The sequence below is a fragment of the Lingula anatina genome, chromosome 10 (assembly GCF_051362555.1).
Source record: "Lingula anatina isolate TDL-2025a chromosome 10, LinAna3.0, whole genome shotgun sequence".
Classification (NCBI taxonomy): Eukaryota; Metazoa; Brachiopoda; class Lingulata; order Lingulida; family Lingulidae; genus Lingula; species Lingula anatina.
In genome coordinates this window covers 9,855,306-9,875,320 of record NC_141776.1, presented here as the reverse complement: position 1 = coordinate 9,875,320, position 20,015 = coordinate 9,855,306, and the positions used below count along the sequence as shown (strand labels likewise).

Below are 20,015 nucleotides of genomic sequence, written 5' to 3'. Positions count from 1 at the left end.
GATAAAATTTGATTATTGGAAGGTATTATCTCAAAATGTACTGATATCTTAATATCGGCCATTTGGTTTTCTGCTAAAATTGCTAAAGTTTGAGGCACTTTTTCAATATCTTCTGTTGTGTTTAACACACTTTTTAAAATTTGTATGATGAAAACAATATATGCTTAGGATCCCTATACAATTTTATGGCTGTCAACCCTGCAAAAAGAGAGATATGAACGCTTGAACATTGCTTGGTAGAAATATGAGTTTGGGGGGTGGGGTTATAAAAATGGGCGTGGCTCGTAAGTTTGTGGGTTAAACTGAAATTTAGTAACATATTCTCAATGGCAAATGACTGGTTTAAATAAGTAAAATTTCAATTAATTTTAAAAAGTCATCAGTTTTGACATATTTGCTTATGAAGTGGCTTTATTGACCGAAGCTGAAAATCGAGCCAAAAATGGCCAAAACATATAATATCATATTATAATTATATCCAATGCTTTCTTTTGGGATTGTTGCCTTCAATCTTAATATCTCCTATATATGCAACAATATTATGAATTTGGTTGAAATCTGTTGACCCCCACCTTGCCACCCTCTGACTGGTCCTATCATGGATACACACTTAAGAAGATTGAAAACTTTCGCTTTAAATCTCTAAAAGTGAAGCATTTTAATAAAATAAAATAATTTATGAAAATAAACTTTTTGCGTTTTTTCTTTATAATTACTTCATCTTTAGAATGTTTTGGCAATGGAGTCTGCACACCGGATTCACACTTCTGCCGATCCAGTTGTGTGTGTACCCGGTTCTGGACCGGTCGCTGCTGTAACGTCAGAGTAGGGAGAACCATGGGAGGAGACCCGCACTTAACAACATTAGACGGTGAGAGTGAATCGCTGACTAACTCTGCGAGAATGTTGTGGTCCTTGGGTTATTCTTTTAAAGTATGTCTTTTACGCTTACAGGGGGTTGATCATCGTTTATCTGTATATAAATTCAAATTTTCTGATCACGAGAAAGTGCGTTTGTAATGTTTTATTCAACTTCGTACATGCAATTAATTATCATATGAGCCATTAATGTGAGCGTATATTTACGTATATATTAATCATTGTTTAACAATATCCGTACATATAGGTCTTGAATACGACTACCATGGTATTGGAGAGTTCTGGTACTGCATCAGTCCTGCCAATAACTTTGGAGTTCAAGTCAGATTCTTCGGCTACAAGCTGGCGTCCCTAGTTGGAGCAGTCGCAGTGAAAGTTGGTCAGAGCGTGGTTACTATAACCACCCCAGACCAAGCTACAGCAATGTCGTTACCAATCATCAGGTGCGTATCCTTAACCTATTTTGTACAGTGTGTTGTCTTCCACATGAATAACAGGCGTTATTCTGCATTAATGTTCACTATTCATTCAAAAGTTTGATCAGCAACGAGAATATGTATCTTGATGTCTTGTGCCTACAGTCTCCTTTTTATAAATATTTTAAACCTTGAATTACTGCAGTTAAATAAAATAGATAAAATAACATTTCTATTGATCATTTCGGATTTTCTCACAACAAACCACTTACATGTAAGTGACAAAAATAACCCAGTTCATGTAAGCCGATCATTTCACAATACAATTAAAGAGGACATGCAAGTTTTGACTTTGATTTAAAAAGAACTTACGTGTGTTTAATCTATGTCTTGTTTACATTTTAGAATTGACGGTTCACAACAGTCCCCAGAGTTGAACAATACCAGACTGGAATTGAGCAATGGAACGGCCATTGTTGATATTGTTGATGTCAGGAACATCAGCGCTGGCGCCGTGATGATGATCACGTTCCAATATAGTTCTGGTATGGACTCTCCTAGGTGCTGTAATATCCGCTGATCAAAGTTACAAAAGTGGGTTGTTTCAATTTCTGAATTATATCGTTTTGTCGTCTGCCTTCGAGTAGTTGTCACTTTTTACGCGTCATTATTTGAATAACACTGATGTTTTAAAAATTCTCAAGTTAACATTTTCTTCGCTAACACATATTTAGAATATGTACAAAATTTAAAAAGCATCATTGTATCCGAATTAAGCGAAATATTTTTTCAGGTGCAAGTATTACAGTAGGAGTTCACTTCAGTTCTACTATGGGTCGCCTCTTCCTGAATGTAGATTTTACCCCGACTGCCAGATTTAGAGGAGACACGTCAGGGTTATGTGGACTAATGGACGATAACGAAGACAACGACCTCACAATGCCCAATGGCACTCTTGCTGGAGACGCGGTGCAGTTTGCAGATTCATGTATGTAAAATGTCCGAAATGCAAAATACTCGATCTACTCGATTAAAGTACAGGTAGTCCTTATGATATCCCACAGGGTAAAAACTTTCCTGCAACTTTAGATTTTAGAAAATGTACAAATTTCCTTAGCAGTTTTTAAAAAGTTGACTCAAAGTTGCAATTCAAAATACAAATTTTTGTGACGAAGATGTTCTTTCTTATTTTGCCTCAAGTACAAAAAAACTTTTTATACTGTGTTTGGTTTGTTGTCGGTTCATTACTGCAGGGAGGGTTAACGCCTCATCTCTTTCTTCTGGCGGTTGGTCCTGGAACAGATCTAACTTCCATGTTGATGACGTCATGGACCCCTCGTACACAGACCCCAGTCTATACAGTCCGTCCTACAGCACTGCCAATGTGTCCCAATCTGAACTAGAGGTATGTTATTTTGGTGCAATTAATTATTTCTCGGATAAAACCTGAATCTATCACTTTTTTTGCTTTGTAACATAATTGCCTCAAGTGGAATCATTGATATTTGAAGAATGCGTGGCAATAGAAGCAACTTAAATTCAAAATACGAATAGACATTAAAGGGATAATAACTCTTCGTTTTGGCCAATAAAATGAATTGGCCTGGAGTAAACAACATTTTTCCCATACTTACCAATGGTTAATGAATTCAATTTTTACATTCAAAGTTGGTCCCTGGTTTTTTTCTAAAAAGTTTTTTTTTGTTAAAATCTCTTAATAGATTATAACAGAGTATAGCCATCAATGGAGGTCACGTGGTCTGAAGACAGGCTCAGATATCAGAATAATATCTACAGGGGTATAACTGCCGTTTTTCTTGTACAACAGAATATATCATATTTCTATGAGTTGTTCACAATGTTTTTATTGTGAAATATAGATCTCATACGAAGAGTTATTATCCCTTTAAGTCATCCAGTATAATACAAGAACCCTTTGATTTCTTACGTTTTGATGGATATAATGGTAACAAAAATTAAAAGTCAGAATTTTCTTCATGTTATTTTTGTTTATATTATTAAGGTGGCTGAAATAGCGTGTAAGGCCAAGGGTCTCGAGGGGGTGCTATTACAACAGTGTGTTTTTGACATAGCTGTGACAAAAGATGAGGCATTCGCCAACTTGGAAAGATATCAAACTGGTAGGAGTTTTATTGAAGCTACTTTTGTTTAAGAACATTTAAATTTATTTTACATGGGAATTTACTAAGCTTAAATAATTTTGGAATATAATTTGACACATTGACTACAGATGCACATTATGAACGGCACTGTATAATAGGAAAGTCGCTTCACGAAGCTCCTTGAGGTCCTCAATATATTTTGCTAGATTATTCTGAGGGTCCCATTGGGTATTTTCGTTACCGGTTAAGGACACTTTTTATTTTCTGGGATGCGTGAAACCTCTATTTTATTCGACGTGATCCGTAAAACACCCCATTTCTGTGACTCTTGAATGCGACTTTTTATTTTTTGTCCTTTGTGAGACGACGTAATTATGTTCTGTGACTTTTTATTCGCACTTATTGTATTTTTCATGAATAATGAATAAATGTTTCCCCTTCGATAGAGGTCAGGTTATTTCCCGTGATTTGTGAATTGACCCGTGCACTGTGACCACTGCCCCCCTCCAATGGGACCCTGTATTGTTAATGCGGATTTACGAAAATGGTTTGCGGTATTGACATGTTTTTTGTCGTCTGAATCTTTGATATGTGTCATACACTGTATAAACACAAAGCTTATTGAAATGTGAGAGACAAACTGTGGTGGTGAGACCCAGATAAAACAGGTCATCCTCTCCATGGTCTGTTCCAGGATGTCCCGGTCACTGCAATGGTAAAGGCAGGTGTGTCAAGGGCTCATGTGAATGTAACGACAAATGGTCGGGTCCAGACTGCTCCATAGGTATGTAGCTGAAATACGTATGGCAATAATTCTTGTGAAGGATAATTTTGTACGTTCTCATACCTGTGAACGCAGTATTGATACGTTATTCACACATAAGTTACATGTGAATATGTGGTAGAATAAATTCGGTTGTGCCACTGTTCATTTAAATTTCATTATGTATTCGTGAAATACGCATTTGAAGTGGATAATGTGACAAAATTTACAAATCTAAGAGTGTTTGTGTTTATAAATCAGGGTTTGGTAATTTTGTTTGTCTCAGAAAAAATGTTTAATGTTACTAATATAAAAGCATTCTTATGGTTAATATCTACTAAAACTTTTAACGGGTTTTGATTCCACTGATTTTTATATTTCAATGTCACTCATTACTATAAGGTTTCTGTGGAGCATGCGCAAACGGTGTCTGTGACAGCGGTTTTTGTGTGTGCAGCGTGGGTTGGGAAGGCAGCACGTGTGAGGAAAAAGGTAGGTATTTTATTGCAGGGACATGACTGAGAGTAAGAATTAATAATTATGAATAGAATGGTTATTAAGAAAAATGTAGGCGCATTATCTGAATTAAGTAAAGACAGTGAAGAAACTTAGAAGTTCTGTATGCATAATTTTGTAAAATGCTTTAATGCAAGTACCTTTTAGATTAGAATGCATATATTTACCAACTTTAAATGCTTTCTGAGGAATATTTTACAAAATTCTTTGCACAATTTTATGAAATTGTATTGTTAATTTTTAAGACCTAATCATTGATATCGAGCAGCGTCTGTTAAGATTCTTCATGGTATATTACCACTTCATGGGATAAATACTCCTGTCCTTCTCCTTACTGTCAAATCGACTTCATAGGATAAAATGCGACTTCCTCTCCACATAAGATATTGCCTGCGACTTCATGGGATAATGGTGAAAAAGTACCTGTTGTTGGCCCAACGTTATGAAAGAGAACTTTTTTGAAATATAATGTTTTTGTACTGTAAATATTATCCATAATAGGTAAACTGCACGTTTTAATTTACTTGTATGACTGAATAGGGTTTCTTTAGTGGTATTGGATGCATGTTTCTAACCATTTTAAAATACACAGGCATATGTAGGTGAGGATCCAGTATTTCTATAAAATCAGTACATAATGCGAGATTATGGTCAGCGTTGAAGAAAAGGGGGTCCAAACCCCCTGGGTCCTCCCTTGCCAGATCCGCTTGATACATAAAACTACTGGATCTGGTAAACCAGGCTATGAAAACATAATTTACGCGTAGGTTACTGGATTATAAGATGGATATATAAACAAATAGGAATCAATTATTGAACATAAATATATAGATAATGGTGGTGAAAAAGAAGCAGAGAAGGTACATGTATACATTTGTGCACTACAATCGTCTTGATCAAGTCGTGTCCAATTCTGAAAAGACTAATTTTTCCATGAGGAAAGACACGCGCAGGTGTAATTCTTTGCGTCTGTCCCTTGGCTTCTGAGAGGCTCAGTTCTGGTCCTACACCTGTGAATGTCCATCATGGCGTGATCGAACGTGTTCCCGAAATGTGCACTTGGGTGGCTCTGATTTGACCCGAAAGTATTATCTGCGGCACATACAGTCTGCATTTGGAAACCTGTCAATAAGGTGTTTGGAGGGTTTGCCTACTTGTTGTTTAGCAGCCTAATTAACGTAGTTAATCTGCGAGATCAACAGGCTTGAAGATTGATATTTATTCAGAATAAATTGATGAATTGAAAAAGTTAAGTTGCTAAGTAACATTGTGTCTCAAGTATATTGCTTATGATTGCTTATTTCTTTTGTGCTTACACCTCACCCGAGCTCTTGTAATTTATAAATCAGGCCAGTAGCCAGCAATTTCTAAGGGGGGTTCTTTTTCTGAAAAAGTGGACCTTTTACCATATAATCCCCATGTACCTAGGACAAATTTTACCCAGAGTGGACCTTTTTCCAGCAAAAAGGGAGGTTCTTTCGAACCCTCCTGGCTATTTTATACATATCACAATTTCTGTCATCTCTCCCAAGCACACAACAATCAGTTTTTTATTCGATTCCTTGACCTACATTCAAGCACTCAGCTGTCCAGTGCTGTGTGCTGCCCTTTTCTTTTTCAAATTACTTAAGGGCCCATTCACAATCATAATGACAGTTGTGGAGCCGCATTTTGCAACTGAACGCATTTTGCAACTGCAACGCATTTTGCACCCAAAGAAAATAGTGAAAACGAGTTTTGCAACTGCAATGCATTTTGCAACCAGGATTTTTGTAAGTCCTTGAACCGGTTTGAAGTACGAGGTTTGATTGTCCCATAGGGTGATTGATTGTAATTTTTACATCGTAATTTTTGCTATCTACCCGTAGATCTTTAGTAGTGTGACTTTGCAGTCCTTTGGGGAGGGGTATATTTTTATATCGTTGTTACTGTTATCCTCTGTCCATTAAAGTGAGGAACATGAGACGTTGGGGATATTAAAACTTGCCATTAGGGATGTGCACGTGTCCTTCGGATTTTTGGTGACTATATGGGTGTTGCCGTCCTTAGGGGTGGTCGATTATTATCTTTAAATTGTATTTCCTGCTATATATACCCATAGGTCTTTAGGTTGAGGAAACTAAAATGTAGGGGTGTGCATAGACACATCCTTTTTTTTTGACTTGGGGTGTGGTTGCCCCTGGGGATGGTTGACTAATATATTACCGTAATTTATTTCATCTCCTCCTAGACCATTCGAATTAGGAGCATGAGTCTTTGGTGCATGAGTGGGCTACATAGGAATTTTAGTGTGACTTGGGGTGTGGCCAGCCCTAGAAGTTTGTCAGACAATGAAGCTGATTCCATAGATTGCACCTAAGTCAGATTCCTTGCAGAGTTGGACCGACCCAGTTAGTACGATGTGTGAATCTGAAGGCGGTCTTCGAGTTAGGAAGGAAGGGGAAATGCAGAGAAAGCAGCAGACAGTACTTATAACAGACCTTCGGTAGTATTCTTGAATATAGGAGTTAATTAAAACCCATTCAAGACCCATACTCTCAGGAATCCTAGGGTCCAAGTCCCGTTGTTCATTAACATAAAACACACATGCTAATTACTGCTCTTGGGTCATAAACATTTTTGGTTTGTGTTAAGAAACAACAGCAGTTAAACGCTAGATTCCTGAGTGTGTGGGGCCTTGAATTAGTTTTTAATTGGATTCCCCAAGAAGTTGTACAACTTCTTGGATTCCCTGACCTATGTTTATGCATATGGCTGGAAGTCGACCCATTTAGTTCTGTACGTATGTGCTTCTGCTGTTCTCTACATTTCTCAAGGACCCATGCACATTCATTAAAAATGACTGTTTCATCTATCTCCGTTTCATGTTCCTTAAAATTTAAGGGTATAGATGGCAGAAATAACGATGTGAAAAATAGAATCAACCAACCCCCCGGGATAGCCACACCTGAAATATCATACTAACATTCCCGGAAACCTGTGCATATCCTCAATAGTAAGTCTTATCAGCCCGGAAGGTTTTATGTTCCTAACTGTAAAGGCGTAAGTGCAGAAGCACGAATAACGATGTAAAATTTAAAATCAGCCTCCCCAGGGACGGCCACGCCCAATGTCACAAAAACTCAGAAGGACCCATACACATCCCCAAAGACAGATTTTGCAATCCCCATAGCCTTGCGTTCCCAACTTTATTGGTCTAAGGGTAGATAGCAGGAATTACAATGCATGCCAATTAGACTCAACCGCCCCCAGGACCCCCCCCCCCCCAAAAAAAAATCCGAAGTGTCCTTCCACATCCAAAATGGTATGTAGCCACGTTTCATGTTCTTAGCATAAAATACGATGTACAGATTAGAATAGACCACCCCCAGGGTCGACCACACCCTTAGTCACAATTAAATTCCGAAGAGCCTTTGCAAATCCCTATAATGATAGTTTTATTAATCCCCGACGTATCAAGTTCCTAACTATGATGGATTAGGAAGTATCAATGTGAAATAGATTGTGCATGTATATAATTGTCCACCCCAGGAGAAAGCTTGACCAATGTCAGCGTACCTAGCCGAGAAAACCCCGTCCCCATTCCGACTCTACCTCTATAGAACTTCACACTATTTATTGACCAAGAAAAATTCTGGTTGCAAAATGCGTTCCGGTTGAAAAATTCGTTTTCACGATTTTCTTTGGTTGCAAAATGCGTGCGTTGCAGTTGCAAAATGCGTTCATCTGCAAAAATGCGTCTCTATTTGTAAGCAATTTTTTTGTTTTACCCATTTAGTTTTCAGATTTCAGGACGATTAAAAACTGACAATATTTGGACGTTGAATAATGCTTTCCGTCACAGGACCGGAGCTCTTGAAATAAAGTACATTGTTAATGGAAGTTAATATCACGGGTATCTACGAGAACATCTGAAAATAACAGCTTCATTAAACTCCAACGAGAGAAAATACGCACTGTCGTGTGAGTGAGTAATGTTACTCCATCCCACCCCATTGCAAATACACACGTCATTCTCGAAATCATGGTCTAGAAAGAAACATCATATCAACCTTTACGCCTTATTTCCACATCCAACCAGAACTGAAACATGTTTGGATACAATGTCCCATGAAGTAGTAATATACAGACTTGACATTTAATATGGAATATTTCAGTTTCGAAGGTATGCCCAGGTAAAAATGCGTTCTTTTTTTCAAAAAACTCCGATCTCATATAAGATATGTGAATGGAGAAGTGTGCAGTCAGGTGTGTTGCTACCAATTAACTGAATACCAGGTTTGTTGCGCTGCTGGATTATGTAATATGCAGTGATTTAATTGGTTGGTGCTCCTTTGGGCAGGTCAAAGCTTGGCTTTGGCAAAGCATAGTTCTGTCAAAAATGTATCCATATGTCGGCAACTAGTGCATAGAAGAATTTGAAATTTTGCAAGCACGTGGTCGTTTTTGCAGTGTGTAAAATGAGCTATGCAGTGCTTTACAAATTTGTTAATCTGTGGCAGAATGGCGCAAAAAAGACATACACTGCCAGACAGATAATTGCGCCAAACGAAACGGTCCGCGCAGTTTTATAGAGTAATGCCCGGACTGATGTACCTACACAGAGGCCACACCCAATTATTGACATCTTACCACCGAGTACAGGACCCACTGTCTTGCGGAATATGCTGTTGCAACTAAACAAAAACCACCCAGTCCGTTCAGAATGAGGGGTAAATTGCCACCAATACGCATTTTTCAAGGCCCTTAGTAAACACCAAACTGGTTTTAGAGTACCAGACGACCCACGAGGAACCCACTGTAAACAACAAAACATCGTTGTATATTTCTCTAATGAATTGGGGGCCTTGACCGTTTCTGGGTTGAACACTGAAACCTCGTGGCTTTCTTTATTGAGGTCAGATTTTTCCTGTGCCGCTCAACTAGTCAAAACAGAGTTTACAGACATCAAGAGGAGGCCAACGACGAAGCGTGAGTCGCGTCTTAAGTGACATAGGGTATTAACAGCGTCAGGTTTTGGAGTGGATACCACATTGATGCTAAAACACCAATGGTAGTCATCGACGAAAACCTGAACCAGATCAAATAAAGGAATAATCTGGGAACCACTTGACTCTCATTTGATTGGGGGCAACTTTGGAACAATTTTCGGTTGCACGGTGAGATTGACGGTTCACACAGAGCACTTTTAACAGCAGATTACTTACAGAACTAAGGCAATGAGCAGCTACCTTGGTCATCAAAATCGCCATATTTGAACCACATAGACAATATGTGGGCAGGCCATTACTCGCCCAATCAATGGCCTACATGTCCTACAACAAAACTGGGCCAAATTGGACAGATTTTGGCCGATGCCTGGAATGCAATTCCAGATTGAACTCTAAAAACCTATCCAAAGGAATGCCTTGCCACTTCAGAGCGCTGGTAGTAGCCAGAAAAGGTCAGGTGTAACAGCGACCGCTACTACACTGACATGAGAGTCCTTTGTGGAGCGTGTAACTTTTTAACAGACAATAATTTGGAAAATATGGAGATCCAAAATATCTCTTGTAATGGTTGTCATATGACATAGAATAGGCAATGTGCTTTTGTTTGCTTCTCTGGCGAATTCAGTTAATGGACTGATGTCACCATGACATCAAAGAGATGATTAAAAGTTATTAAAACACGAGTTTAACCCTTATTTTCATTTTTCAGTCAGCAAAACTGATGAAAAATGATTTGGAAAAAAATATTCCATATTAAATGTCAAGTCTGTACTATGAAGTCTCCTCAGGGTCTTTATTTTTTAACCAATGAAGTCGCCTTCTATCATGAAGTAGTAATTCTTATCCTATGAAGTGGTAATATACCATGAAGTATCTTAACCAGGTAGAAACAGCAATGTAATTTTTAATAAAAATCTACTTGCCTTATATTTCCCATTTAGCTGTATGCCTTGACGTAAATAACTGTACAGACGAGGAACACGGTGTGTGTGAGAAGACGAACACATGTCGCTGTGCAGCAGGGTTTATTGGTACGCTTTTTACGGTTTTACGGTTTTAATGTTCAAAATAAGAACGTAAACTCTATGTTGAGAGTTTTGTAAACAAGTAGTTTCCATGTCAAATATTTGTTTTTGCTAACAGTTTTTCAATCACTTATCAATATAATTTTTATGTAAGAAATAATAACAAGAAAAGCATTAGTATACCGGTAGCGCAGATCTCAGCTGGAGCCTGTGCGCTGATAAATTGTGATAGTTGTGAACACATTCAAGGCATTATCCCAGCCGTCTTGCAATTTTAAAGAATCCTTTTTATGTACAGACACAGATGTGTCTGTACATATAGCCGTCATCTGCGTCTGTCGTCGCCGTCGTTGCCGTCGTCGCCGTCGTTGCCGTCGTCGCCGTGCACTTTTACCGATAACACGATAAGTGGAAAACTGTTTTTTCTTTTGGCTTGAAACTTACAGAACTGATGAATATTCATAATGCGCAGGTCAAGTTCGAAAATCAGCATGATCGGGTCACTTATAGGGAATTTATGCTGTTTTTTCACTTTTTTCAGCATATATGCAGCACCGATAACACGATAAGTGGAAAACCGTTTTACCTTTTGGCTTGAAACTTACAGAACTGATGAATATTTATAATACTCAGGTCAAGTTCGAAAGTCAGCATGATTGGGCCATATTTGTGGAAGTTATGCTATTTTTTCATTTTTTTCAGCATAAATGCAACACCGATAACATGATAAGTGAAAAACCGTTTTACCTTTTGGCTTGAAACTTACAGAACCGATGAATATTCATAATACGCAGGTCAAGTTCGAAAATCAGCATGATCGGGCCATATTTGTGGAAGTTATGCTATTTTTTCATTTATTTCAGCATAAATGCAACACCGATAACAGGATAAGTGAAAAACCGTTTTACCTTTTGGCTTGAAACTTACAGAACTGATGAATATTCTTAATACGCAGGTCAAGTTCGAAAATCAGCATGATCTTGCCATATTTGTGGAAGTTATGCTATTTTTTCATTTTTTTCAGCATAAATGCAACACCGATAACACGATAAGCGAAAAATCGTTTTACTTTTTGGCTTATAAGTTACTGAAATGATGAATATTCATAATACGCAGGTCAAGTTCGAAAATCAGCCTGATCAGGCCATTTTTATGGAAGTTATGCTGTTTTTTCACTATTCAGATGGTAAACCTGTTATTGTGCATTGTGTAATAAAGTGTCAAAAATGGAAATTAACTCATATCTTTGCAGTTTGTCAGATTCAATCATTCACCATGTTCAGAATCTCAGAATGGAACAAATTGGACATTTAAAATTGTTCTATTGATATTTTTCCTATGTCAACAACTTTCTTAGTTGATCATTTGAAAACGACAGTAAATTGATTATTTTGATATATGTAAAAAAAAGTGTTGAAAGTGGAAAGAAATTCATTTCAGTACAGTTATCTCTTGCCTACATTTTGGCATTTTAAAGTTGTGACTCTGAACTTCCATGGCCCTGAAGACCTTTCCATATCAAATTTTCTGAATATCCATGATACTTTTATTTTATTATTAAAAATTGATGGTCATTATGCTGTTAAGCATTATGTAATATTGCATCAAAATTGAAGACGACCCCATTTTAGACAATGCCTCCATAGTGACCATTAAAGGAAAACCAAGTCACTTACTCTTCTCAAACTTACAGAAATGTAGCATAGCACTATAAAATTATAGCTTCAGTTGGAAAACCTGTTATATCGGTTAACTTTCTTGGAAATTATATAGTTTTTTGTTACAATTAAAATTTTCACATATGGACATTTTCAAGATGTGACTTAGTCTTTGAACTTCCATTGGCTTGAATACCATTGCTAGTCACATCTTTTGAATAGCTATGATACATTTACTTTATTATTAAAAATTGATGGCCATTGTGCTGTTAAGTATTATGTTAAATTGCATAAAAGATGAAAAAAAAAACTTTTTTGGACATCGCTGCTGGGATGACCATTAAGGAAAAACCATTTTACTTATGATATTCTAACTTACTGAAAAGTTTCATAGGACTGAAGTGTAGCTTGTGTTGGAAATCAGTGTGATTGTTTTCTGTTTTGGAAGCAATGCAGCTCTATAGAGTGCTATGTGGGGCTACTGTTTATGGATGGTGGTAATTGTCCCTTGGGATAATCACTAGCTAAATTCAGAGCTACAAAATTACTTGCCTGATTAATTTTCAAGTGCCCATTAAATAAGATTACATAAAACACACGTTGAGATTTCCCATTCAAGTCCTGTAGGTTAAGCTCTCTTAACTGTCACATAATTAGGAATTGGTGATAATTATGCAGGTAAATGTTGTTTAATATTGCAAATAAGTTTACAAAAGAAAAAAAATTGTGTAATGCCAACATTAATGCTATAGATGAATAACAGTGCCTTATTATCCTCAAACACATTGGGATTATTCATATCATGTTAATACAGCAAGATTAAAAGTTTGAATAGCAGCTTTATTGGAATTTTTTTGTTGTTGTTGTGTTTCCTCTTTAATTTTTTTCTAAACACTGGCATTTTCAACTCACATCCACCCGAAGCTCTTCAGATTTTCTGTATTACCACATAAGCAGTTGCATAGGTTTTTATGTCTTTAAACAATATGTAATATTATTTTATGCACTGTCAACATTTTTCAAATATTGGGATTTTCATTATGTGAATTTGAACTCTCATGGTCCAGAAACTGTAATCTTATTGCAGGGGTGGATTGAGGCCGTCTTCTGGGTCTTTCAGATGACGGTCAGATTTTAAAGTTTACATTGACTGGTATCAATTTTTTTCTGTTGGAAGACCATCAAAAGTGGAGGATGGATCAACAAAGATACTTTGGAATACTGTCAGAAAATATCTCTGGATCTGCTCCTGTTATTGACCATGTTACCTGTTGTGCATGATTAAAAATCAGTGTTAACTGACTGTGTTATTATAAGCATTATTTATTATTGCATCAAAATTGACAAAATGACCTATTTTGCATCTTTATTTTCTGTTTTTTGTCTGTACATTTGACAGCTTTGCTGCCTTGTTTATTTTTGGATTCAAATCGTTATCCTGGTCACGGACCCCTACCAAAATTTAATTTACGCTCTGAACTATCATGAAAATGTCATCAAAATGCAGGTTAATAGGCTGGTGACAAACTGACGAAAAACAAACAGACAAAAATAAGTGAATATATTTCTCTTTGGCGGAGGAAAAATGCATTATTAACCATAAGAAGATGATAAGAAGTAAAACAAACATAGCTTCAAGTTTCGGAGGAAATAGGTCCATGACATAACAATTGACATTATTCAGTTAACGGTTTGATATTATAGTAAAATTTTGATTTTTTAAAATTAAAAATCAATATACTTGAAATTAGACATTTATCTATCTATCTATCGTTGTAGGAGTTGACTGTAGCATCGATGCCACCTGTAGTAACGTATCTGACTGTTCCGGTCACGGGGTCTGTGTGGATTTTGACGTATGCAAATGTGACAGCGGATGGGCGGGGCCAAATTGTACGGTCTTTTCCTGTGAAAGTTTGGCGGCATGTTCAGGTTGTTTTTCTTATTTGACTTGAAAAGATAAACTGGTTTTCAGATTGAATCCGAATAGTACGTTATTGACAATGCAGCAATACCATTTGGTTTGTTTAGACGAAGTCTAATGAAAAACGTAAACCGCCTGTTGAACTGTATCTAGATTCTTGGGTAGAATGTAAACGTGTTACTTCTGTCCTCAGTCACTTTTAAATACACGCTTTCTGAAGTTTTACTCGCTGTTTTAGTGAATTTTAAAAACCCAATACTAAGATGAGTTCGAGCTGTTGTGGTTTACTAGTTTTGGAACCAAAAACAAGAAGTGTGTATTAAAATAATTATGTTGATTAAATCCATTTAAACTGATCATCTTTCTTACAATCTACCCATTACCGGTCTTTAGGGCATGGACAATGTGTAGGATACGACATATGCAGATGTGATTCTGGTTGGCATGGTAACGGTTGTGCTCTACCAGACTGTTCCTCCAATAATGACTGCTCTCTGCACGGCGTATGTACCTCTCCTGGCATTTGTTCGTGCTATGACGGTTACCATGGAGATAACTGTTCAGAGGTGATAAATTGTTCAATGCTGAATGATTGTAATGGACATGGGATATGTGTGGCCATTGAAGGCAATGAAAACCATACAATGTGCAGGTAAGTGTTTCTTCAGAGATACCACCCGCTATTTAAGGTGATTCATGTTTTTACATTCAATGCAGTTCATGTGTGAAAGCTGACCAACACATTTTATTTAAATACATTGGAAACAGATATTTAACATTAAGGTTTGAGTTGATTAATGCTTTAACAGGACATTCCTCCAAGAAATTTTAGTTTTATATTGCCTTAAGATCTTAAGATGCATGTCCCGTTTTATTGCCAATTTAATAAATAACAAATCCAGGTGTTATGATGGCTACAGTGGCGCCACCTGTGCGACTGTGTCTTGCTCCTTCATGAACAACTGCTCAGGGAACGGCGTGTGTTTGGAACCCAACCTTTGTGACTGTGAACTAGGCTTTTCAGGAAGTGATTGTTCCAATTTTTCATGTGAAGCTATTGGTTACTGTTCTGGTAAGCGTTTTTCCCCAATAAAAAGGCGTGCATTGTACACAGCTTGATGTACGTAATTTTAACTACATGTAGATCCTCCCGTTATCTTGGTTTATTTTCTGAAACTTGTGGCCAGAATTAACTTCGTATTACAAGTGAATCTAAGGGTGTATTCCCAGAGATTTAGATCGATCCAGAGATTAAGATTTAGATCGACCTAACTCCCTGGGAGGTTCACGCTAAATTGCAGTCAGCCGAGCGCGCACCATAGTTAATTACCCCCTTACAGATTTTAGTAGGCGGGGCAGACATTTAAGCCTGTTAAGCTGACACCACTTTTGTGAGACTCCCCAGGGGGATAGATCGATCTAAATATTTATGGGAATGGGGTCTAAGTGCTCACTAACACACCAACATAAATCCATTTGTGTTTACAGAGCGTTTTATTTACACGCTTCTTTAATGGATTCCGTGTAAATCAACTTGCTGTTACAGTATGTTGTGCATTATCTGTCATCATAATGGTTTTAGTTCACATCACAAACAAGTTTTAAGCTGTGATTCTGTCCTTGAAAACTTATAAATAGTTATAACTTATCTTTGTAATTATTTATTGCGTTGAACATGTTTTCTTTTTTCTCCTCAATTACATGAAATATTTCAGACAACGGACAATGTGTGTCATTCGACACATGTCAGTGTTTCATTGGCTGGCTCGGAGCCCGCTGTGACGAACCCGTCTGTGCTGACGTTTCCAATTGCTCCGGCCATGGTACATGTGTTTCAGCGAACCAGTGTGAATGCTTTGATGAATACGACGGCGACGACTGCTCTGTCCACATTGGTCCAAACATTCACAGTCCTTCCTTTGCACATGAATGGTACAATACCAGCATACTTGAGAACACTGTTGAAGGGTCTGCCATCATATTTCAGAATAATATCACAAATGTAAGTGCTATAGACGCCGATGCAGGTCGAAATGGCGAATTGTCGTATTCCATGTACGGTAGTAACGGCGCAGGTTTCTTCAGTGTCGACAACCAGGGACAGATCCTTATTATAACCACTTTTGACTTCGAGAACCTTGCCCAGAAAGAATTCATTATGACAGTAGTTGCGACTGATAAGGGCGAGCCACCTAAAAGCACTGCCGCGAAAGTATCTATCACCGTCCAAGATGTGAATGATAACGCGCCAGAGTTTCAGTTGTTAGTTTTCCCAGATATTCTTCTGGATGCCTCTGGAGCATTAGGGCGTATTATTGGGACGTTTGTAGCAGTAGATGTAGACAGCGGGTCAAACGGTAGGGTTCATTACTCATTCACTGGTGACAGCAACCCTAACAACACCTTTGCTGTCGACCAGGACACTGGGCAGTTGACAGTGATGCGATACCCGGCTCAGTCTCGGTACGAACTCTTCATAGTAGCGGAAGATGGAGGTGAACCACCAGGATCTGCCATCTTACCAGTCGTAATAACAATATACGGACACGTCGCAGAAAAACCAGGCGGTGCCTCAATCTCTACATCGATCTCGTCTTTGCCTGGATATTCAGAAACTGATCAAGAGACCGGTAAATATGATTGGACAACGTCAACAAATATGGATGGAATATACAACCTGTCTGCGGCTTTCTATGGTTAGTTTAAGGCACCACCCGTTCAGCAACCTTTCAAATTATGTAAACGATATTTTTTTTTTTTTTTTTTGAAAACCAACATACCGGTATCTGGTGTTTAGTTGATTGAGTAATTATACAGGAATGTCTGCACAACAGTTATGTATTTTAATTGCTCTTATTTGGAAACCGTAAGCTAGAGACCCCCGTTTTGTTGCATTTTGAAGAGCTTGTCAAATGCACTGTTAAGGTGCATTTAGAACAAGTTGATCCGCGGACTAACAGATCCGCGGATCATATATGGCCGAACTTCTTAAAGCTTGCCGTGCAATCCCTTAATAGACAATGAATAGATTCCCCGCTGGGACTATGCGGCAGGCTTTCAAGTCGGTCGGCTGTATTTGATCCGCAGGTATGTTAGTCATCGAATCGATTTTTGTTGTGCATGCGGCGTAAGTAAGCTCTTTTTGTTTTTGTTTTGTTTTCCATACGGTTAAGGAGTTGTGCTATTTCAGAAGACTATGTGATTAAACATGTACAAATGTCATAATGCTCAACGGTGGAAAATTTCAAAATAACATGTATATTTTTCAAAAACTTACAGAAAAATGCCCATTGAACTTAAATACGAAGCCAATATTGGCAATCTTACTGTGACCTTGAATTTGACATTTGACCTTCTTTCCACCATGAACTGTACTTTACAAATTTTCCGGCCCTGATAACTTGAAAGAACTAATAATTTTGCTGATTGTACAATATTTGACGGCGGCATTGCCGTTCTGATCCTGTATTCTCAATATCCTTGTTACCTGTTATACCTTATTAAGGTTTGGTGTTGATTTTGCTGTCGTGCAGTATGTAATATTGCATTGAAATGGACAATATCCTATTCTGTGCACTACCACCATAAGCAGTGTGAAGGAGAACTGTTTTTTTTTCTCTTATACTTACAAGAGTGATTCTTACGACTAAAATGCCGTTTGAATTGGAGAACCATTAGTTTCCTTTTGTTGTGATGTTTTTGTGATGTTTTACTTTTTTCTACTCAGGCTCGACAGAGACGCTTAGTGAAGAGCACGTTGGCATGACTACAACAAAAGCAGCGGTAACAACACCTGCAAATGGTATGTACAAATGTTGTGGCGAATTGAATAAACGGGATTGCCAAGTGAATGTTGTTTTAATTGTATAAGATGTAGAATGTGGGTGGATCATATGTTTAATGATATGTTTCCATTTTATTTACAATGACATAATTACTTGGAAATATAGTTAACGTATTGTAATAGTGAAGTGATTTTTTTTAATTTGTAAATGACAATTAATTGATTCACTTTTTGCATAAAGATTTTACAACTGAGACAAGTGCACATTTGTATTGTGTAAGTGTATTGTCCCAAATCAAGATTGGTTTTATGATAGTTAATTTGGTTTATTCTTAACAATACTATACCTTAATCAGGTACTGTCGGGCAGGCCCCTTTCAAAGCATGGTACCAAACGATGGGATTCCAAGCAGGTGTGGGAGTAGTTGGGGCGCTCTTGGTACTTGGCCTGTTAGTGTTTATGATACAACGTTGCCTGTTGCTCCAAAAAAGAAAGGTTCGAGTGAATGCCGTTAAATATGTCAGGGAGACGCAGGAGTGCACCCCCAGTGTCTCATCATTGCGTTCACACCGTGAAGTGCAAGGGCTTTGCAAGAAACATACATTGCCACCGAACGCAAAGCCAGATGGAAACACGCCGTATTTGGCTCAGATTCCTGGATATGATTCCGCTGTCAAAGATCACACGGCAGATGTCAACATTTGCAGTCCTCCCCCTGTACAGCACCAGTTTTCTTTTAGTTTCCGTCCATCCCAACCCCGACAAGTTTTACCGCCCTTGAAAGACAGGAATATTCAACCTATCGGACAGGAGTTTGAGCTCCCTGAAAAGAAATAATATTCTTAACGTCAAAAGGAAAGGTACCCCTCAACCAGAACAGTATCATCTTGGCAAATGATTCCGTCCCTATAGACAAAACGCACTTGAAGGCTTAAGATCAGTATTAAGCATTCTAAGTGCCATTTCAGTTACCCAAGAATTATCAATTATTTAGATAAAAGTATTACTAAATATTGTTTCTAATTGATATCAATTACCCAAGAAAAAAATTAATTATTCTAGATTAAAGAAATTTATATTCTCACTTCATTCGCAAACACGAGCTACATGTATACATATATAAATGGATTCGTGCCACGACCAAACCCTGCACTTGGTTCAGCAAGTGTAAATTTACCGGTATCAATGGGCATGTAGGGGGAATGCCAACCTTCTTCAGTAAAACTTTACATTGTTTTCGCACATAGTTATACTTTTTAATATTTACATTATTATTTTCATTTATTTTTGTGGGTCGATTGTAGTTTGCAGTGCATTTACAGTGTACGTCTTCTCATAGAAAACTACCTACAGACACACTGTAATTCGCAAGTGTCACTTACCTATTGTAAAGAACTTCAAAGGCTATAGGTATACATGTATGTTGCACAGATTATACAAACTCTGATAAGACTGACTTTATATCTGCTTATTTTTTCAGGCGTAATAAATATTAATTTTTCGTCAACTTCATCTTCGTTGTCATCTTTAACAAACAAATACACACGCACACGCGTGCATTTACACAACAATGTAGTGAAGCAGCTAGCCAAGCTGTATGACTGTTGTGGTTGAAAAGAGTCCGAGGCGGGGTGGGGGAGCTCAGTTCTTCCTACATTCCAATGCCCCCCATACCTATTTATTAACATATTCAGTATGAAAAACCGGAGATAAGACGGAACATGGAATTGAACAAGAGCGCAAAACATGCATGCACGCCCACACACACGCACAGACCCATGCATTTAATTTTACATTTTGAACAGATGAGTTAGTGCAAAGGAAAGACAAAAGATTGACTGATCTCTCGGGCAATTCACATTTTCCATAAAATATCAACACAAAGAAAATTGTTTTTAAAGTTATAGCCTATTGTTGAATATTATTTTTTTCTCG

The 20,015-nt window shown here is 37.6% G+C and overlaps 1 protein-coding gene across 1 annotated transcript in view; it reads left to right on the top strand.

Annotated features, from left to right (window-relative positions):
• LOC106153054 (uncharacterized) overlaps positions 1-19,587 on the top strand; it is a 77,260-nt gene extending 57,673 nt beyond the window's left edge. The window contains exons 31-45 of the mRNA XM_086997510.1: positions 728-871; positions 1,127-1,322; positions 1,701-1,840; positions 2,089-2,283; positions 2,549-2,700; positions 3,319-3,436; positions 4,113-4,202; positions 4,584-4,673; positions 10,630-10,719; positions 14,151-14,303; positions 14,689-14,947; positions 15,198-15,367; positions 16,011-16,991; positions 18,023-18,097; positions 18,436-19,587. Coding sequence (XP_086853636.1) covers positions 728-871; positions 1,127-1,322; positions 1,701-1,840; positions 2,089-2,283; positions 2,549-2,700; positions 3,319-3,436; positions 4,113-4,202; positions 4,584-4,673; positions 10,630-10,719; positions 14,151-14,303; positions 14,689-14,947; positions 15,198-15,367; positions 16,011-16,991; positions 18,023-18,097; positions 18,436-18,917 — 3,335 coding nt within the window. The 3' untranslated portion in view covers positions 18,918-19,587. The remainder of the gene's footprint in view (positions 1-727; positions 872-1,126; positions 1,323-1,700; positions 1,841-2,088; positions 2,284-2,548; positions 2,701-3,318; positions 3,437-4,112; positions 4,203-4,583; positions 4,674-10,629; positions 10,720-14,150; positions 14,304-14,688; positions 14,948-15,197; positions 15,368-16,010; positions 16,992-18,022; positions 18,098-18,435) is intronic.
• The last annotated feature ends 428 nt before the right edge of the window (positions 19,588-20,015 follow it).